Below are 5,523 nucleotides of genomic sequence, written 5' to 3' on the forward strand. Positions count from 1 at the left end.
TTTTTTTTTTTTTGAGATGGAGTTTCTCTCTTGTTGCCCAGGCTGGAGTACAATGGTGCAATCTTGGCTCACCACAAACTCTGCCTCCCGGGTTCAAGTCATTCTCCTGCCTCAGCCTCCTGAGAAGCTGGGATTACAGGCATGCGCCACTACACCCGGCTAATTTTGTATTTTTAGTAGAGACGGGGTTTCTCCATGTTGGTCAGGCTGGTCTCGAAGTCTCGACCTCAGGTGATCCACCTGCCTTGGCCTCCCAAAGTGCTAGGATTACAGGCATCAGCCACCGTGCCTGGCAACAACATTTCTTAAAGTTTAGGGATAAAGATGGTGTGTTATTGGTGGGAGATGTGAGAGTTTGTTTTTGTTTTTTGTTTTTAAGGGAAAGCTTGATGTTTCTCTTCTTTTTCCTGTTCCCCAGCAGACTAACACCAACCAGGCTCCTGCTGCCGGGCCAAGCGCTATACTGGGCCGCATACTAAGGAACAGGAATTCAGGACATTTGGAAACCAACTTCCAAAGGGTCCAGGTTAAGGAGCGAGAGATGACCTCCTGGAACCCCAGCCTCCTGCCTGAGCCTGGAACCCTAGAAGCCAGACCCAGCTGCGGACATGTGCCCACGCCAGCCCCCCACACACGGTGCTCTCTGAATCCAGGCATGCTCATGGTCTTTTGAGGAGAGAGATTGATTGTGTTAGGGTCGTTGCACCTACAAAATCCATCAGCCTGTACATGGTCGGACACATGCCTAGGATAAACAAAACCCAGCAAACTCTAAAATCCACGTGCAGGGCCTCTCTGGCAGTGAGTGACGGTGGTATTGGTCTTTTGGCCAGACATCAAGCAAGACACTTGCCATGCAGGAGGTCAACATGTCCCCATTTCTTTTTTTCTTTTCTTTTTTGAGACGGAGTCTCACTCTGTCACCCAGGCTGGAGTGCAGTGGCCGGATCTCAGCTCACTGCAAGCTCCGCCTCCCGGGTTCACGCCATTCTCCTGCCTCAGCCTCCCAAGTAGCTGGGACTACAGGCGCCCGCCACCTCGCCTGGCTAGTTTTTTGTATTTTTTTAGTAGAGACGGGGTTTCACCGTATTAGCCAGGATGGTCTCGATCTCCTGACCTCGTGATCCGCCCGTCTCGGCCTCCCAAAGTGCTGGGATTACAGGCGTGAGCCACCGCGCCCGGCCACGTGTCCCCATTTCACAAGTGAGGAGTTCAAGGTTCAGAGAGGTCAAATGTGACTCCCAAGGCCACTCAGTGGCAGCGCCAAGCTCCAACCCTGAGAGTCTCTGATTATAACCCCAGTCTCACCAGGACACCTGCTTAAACCCCCCTGAACCAGGGGTCCCCCAGGAGATAGGAGATAAGCAACAGGTACCAAATGCACTTATGAATACCCAGGCCAGTCATCACATAGTAAGGTTATATGTACTGAGAAAGCTTCTCAGAGTGGGAATCAAAGTGACAAACATGGAAAATTTGAATCGGGTCACGCAAAACCGAGTGATTCTAGAAGAATGCAACTTCCCTGAGACTGAGCTAACTCTGGCCAACTTTTGCCTGATTCCTAGATAAGGGAGGAAAAGGTTAGGGGGCAGACAGCAGTTCAGAGGCCTCACCGATGTTAGTATAAGGCCTGAGAATGGGCAGAGCGGGGAACAACTCAAGCTCTGAAGCTCCTGGGCTGAGGGGTCTCTTAAGCAGCTGTGTGAGGTGGGAGCCAGAAGTGGACTCTTAAGACAGACAAATCTGATGTTTCTTCCAAGCAAGCCATGTGACCTCTCTGACCCTCAGTCTCTTCATCTGAAATGTGTCCAGCAAAGCTTTATTGACTAGCTGCTCCATGCGGGGCTGATGCTGGGTGCCAGGGACTCAGCCATGAATGGGAGAGACCAGATTGGAGCCCTCACCAAGCTCACTCCTAACAGGGGGAGACAGCGAATTTGGAGATGAGCAGATTCTGACATCAGTTGTAAGGAAATAACACAGGGATTAAATAATCCCTTTCTCGGGTGGGGCTCAGGGTGGGCATCCGAGTCAAGGCTGAGTCTAGCATGGACCCCGGGGTGACCGCTCATGGACCCCGGGGTGAGCACTCAGTCGGCGGAAGCTGCTTTTGCAGCAGCAGGTGTTCTATTTATTTATTTATTTATTTATTTATTTATTTATTTATTTATTCATTTATTTATTTTTTGAGACGGAGTTTCGCTCTGTCGCCCAGGCTGGAGTGCAGTGGCCAGATCTCAGCTCACTGCAAGCTCCACCTCCCGGGTTTACGCCATTCTCCTGCCTCAGCCTCCCGAGTAGCTGGGACTACAGGTGCCGCCACCTCGCCCGGCTAGTTTTTTGTATTTTTTAGTAGAGACAGGGTTTCACTGTTAGCCAGGATGGTCTCGATCTCCTGACCTCGTGATCCGCCCGTCTCGGCCTCCCAAAGTGCTATTAACATAACCTGTGTAAAACGGGGCTGCCTTGGGGGCCAGTCTCATCACGGTGTCACGCTCAGAAAAACACCAGTCTGACATCCCCAAATCACTGAAAAGCAGTTTAAATCTTCCCGAGATCTTTCAAAGAGACATCAAAGGGGAATTCCTTTGCGTACCACACACAAAAGACATTTTCCAGCCTCTCTGCCAGAAGGTCTCATGGTAGCTGCCTCAGGAATATCTCCCTTCCCACTCCCTCCTTTTTATCCTTATCAGAGAGGTGGGAGCGCTGGGCCTGGTCCCAGGAGACAGGACACTGGGCTGGATCCAACCTCTGTCCTCCCCAGCTGTGGGCTCCTGGGTGCATTGCTAAACTACTCTGTGCCTCAGTTTCCTCATCTGCAAATCATAGATAACAATCGCACCACCTGCAGGGGGCTCTTGTGGGAATTCTAGGAAATAATCCCCATGAAATACATGAGAGAGGCAGGCACACAGCTAGACGATTGACGTGTGAGCTACTAACACGACTTCTCTCTGCCCCACTTACCCACCTCTCCTTTGCACCCACCCCAGTCAGGAGCTCTGGGCAGCCCCTCCTATAGGTCAGTGTGGGTTTTCTAGGTCGCACCGCAGCTCTACCCACTGTCCCAGACAGCACAGGCAAAAGGCCAGGGCTGGACAGGCAGAACTGGGTTCTTTTTTTTTTTTTTTTTTTGAGACAGAGTCTCGCTCTGTCGCCCAGGCTGGAGTGCAGTGGCCAGATCTCAGCTCACTGCAAGCTCCACCTCCCGGGTTTACGCCATTCTCCTGCCTCAGCCTCCCGAGTAACTGGGACTATAGGCGCCCGCCACATCGCCCAGCTAGTTTTTTGCATTTTTTTTTAGTAGAGACGGGGTTTCACCATATTAGCCAGGATGGTCTCGATCTCCTGACCTTGTGATCCACCTGTCTCGGCCTCCTAAAGTGCTGGGATTACAGGCTTGAGCCACCACGCCCGGCCAGAACTGGGAACTTTCTTAGGAGGGGACAACAGGGCCTGGGACCATGCTTATCCCTGCCCGCTCTAAGGGTGCATCCTCTCTTAGGTGGCACACACAAAGGGCAGTGTCCCTGGGCATCAGTGCTCTGAGGGCAGAACCAAGCGAATGCTCTTAGGGCCTGCCGATGTGCTGGGGAAATGTGGCTCCCCACCCATGAAGCTGCTGCTTGCTCCAAGCCTGGGTGCCCTGGCCAAGGTGGCTCCACCTGGCTGCCAGGGTCACAGAGCAGAGGATTCAGATGTCTCACTTCCTGAGGGGCTCCAGGCCAGGCCCTGGCAACACAGCTGTGAACAGCCGTGTGGTTCCTGCCCTCATGGAGCTCACAGCCCTGTGTGCAAAGCAGGCAATCAGGGCCTGAGCATGGGGTGCAAAACCCAGAGTGAGCAGAAGAGGATGGGCTGGGCAACAGAGAGGCCTTCCCAGAGAAACAGGCACTGAAGGGAAGGGTTTGCGTGGGAAGAAAAGGGGTTCCAGGCAGAGGCCACAGCCTGGGCAAGGGCCTGGAAGAGAAAAGCGGTGGGTTCGAGGGGCTGCAGGTGTCTCACTCCCCTCCCCGGACAGGTGCGGTTTATTGCTCAAGGCCACATACACCATCTCACGTGGTCCCCACTGCCACCTGGAGAGGTCAGAGGGCAGGAACTCTTATTCCCAGTTCACACTGGGACAATTCCCAGCTGGACTAGAACCCTGATTTCCTGACTCCTGGCTCAGGTGAAAGAGCCAACATAAGGCTGGGCCCACAGCAGCCCTGGCATTTGACCAGCAGTCAGGTGGACCCAATTTTCATCACCTCCCTTTAACAGATGAAGACATTGAGGCTTAGGGAGAGCACAACACCCCTCAACTGTCACAGTTTTTGTCTCTCTCGGGGCCCTACGACAAGCCTGAGGTAAAGAATAGCCCTCCCTGGGTGGGGCAAGAAACAGAGCTGGGAACAGGGGTGACTTGGGGTGAAGGAAGGAGGGGAGCGGGGATGGGTTTTGGAAATCCACACCGGGCGGGGAAAGGCGAAGGAATGTGGGTGAGACGGGGTGCGCCGGTCCCGGAGGGGCCCAGGGCCTCAGGCAGCCCCCTCCCTCCCTGCCTCCCAGGTAAGACCCTAACTTCGCGGAAGACGACACCCCTCAGGTGGGCGGGGAGGAGGGCCACCGCCTCCTGGCCACCCAATCAGAGACATTCCCAGTCTGATGGCGGAGGCCGCCAGGGCCAAGGGCTCGCAGGGCCTTCCCCGGGGAGCCCCCGAGACCTGCCCCGGACTCGGAGGCCCACCGCCCACCGCCCGCCCCCAGCCTCATTAGCACCGACACCCGTCGTCCTCCCCTCGGTTTCCGATGGCTCCAGAATTTAAAGGTTAAATCCTAACCTCGTCTCAGCAGTTTCTCCCGGCTTTGCCTACCCAGCGCCAGTTGCTGGTAATTATATGCATCTCCGAGCAGCCAATCAGCTGTCAGACTGACAGATACTGATCTTTTCGTTTTATTTTTAGCTCTGTGCTTCCCCCTCTAGTTGCAAAAAAAAATTCTGTTTGTTCTGTGTGCTGCTGCCTCGCTTCCAGCCCTGCAGCCGGCTCTCATCTCCGCCAGCCAGGCGGGAGCAGGCAGCCGCCGGGGCTGGAGCCTGCGGTCCCCGCCCGAAAGCGGGGAACAGAACGTGCCCGCCGCCCCCGCTGCGGACCGCCCTGCCCAGAGCAGCCCCCAGGGAAGGGAGGAGGCCGGGGCGCTGCGGGCACCTTGGATGCTGTGCTCGGTCTTGGGGGCCCCGCATGGGAGGAAGCAAGCTTGTACCTGCGGGCTGGGGGCTTGGAGAGAAAGACACACACAGAGACAGCGAGAGACGGAGAGACGTGCACAGGCAGAGACAAGCTAGACTGAGGGCGGAGGGGAAAAAGACAAGCACGTTCCCCACTGGAAGCATTCGTCCCCCATCCCCCGGAACAGAAGAGAGCAGGAGTGGCCTCAGCCCCGCCCTGGAGTGGGGCTCAGCGGGGAGTTTCCAGCCCCGGGTCCCCCAGGGCTCAGGCCAGGAACCTGGGCTGCCCCTCCCAGGCATGGTGCCTC

At 55.5% G+C, this 5,523-nt stretch overlaps 1 protein-coding gene across 1 annotated transcript; it reads right to left on the reverse strand.

Annotated features, from left to right (window-relative positions):
* Nucleotides 1–3,312: 3,312 nt before the first annotated feature.
* Nucleotides 3,313–4,893, reverse strand: LOC111545969 (putative uncharacterized protein C9orf106). The gene is given in 4 exon segments (XM_023217222.2): nt 3,313–3,538; nt 3,541–3,575; nt 3,577–4,006; nt 4,009–4,893. Coding segments are annotated over 4 exon segments (657 nt in total). The 5' UTR covers nt 4,061–4,893; the 3' UTR covers nt 3,313–3,398.
* Nucleotides 4,894–5,523: the final 630 nt, after the last annotated feature.

The sequence above is a fragment of the Piliocolobus tephrosceles genome, chromosome 14, assembly GCF_002776525.5.
Source record: "Piliocolobus tephrosceles isolate RC106 chromosome 14, ASM277652v3, whole genome shotgun sequence".
In the NCBI taxonomy this organism is placed as follows: Eukaryota; Metazoa; Chordata; class Mammalia; order Primates; family Cercopithecidae; genus Piliocolobus; species Piliocolobus tephrosceles.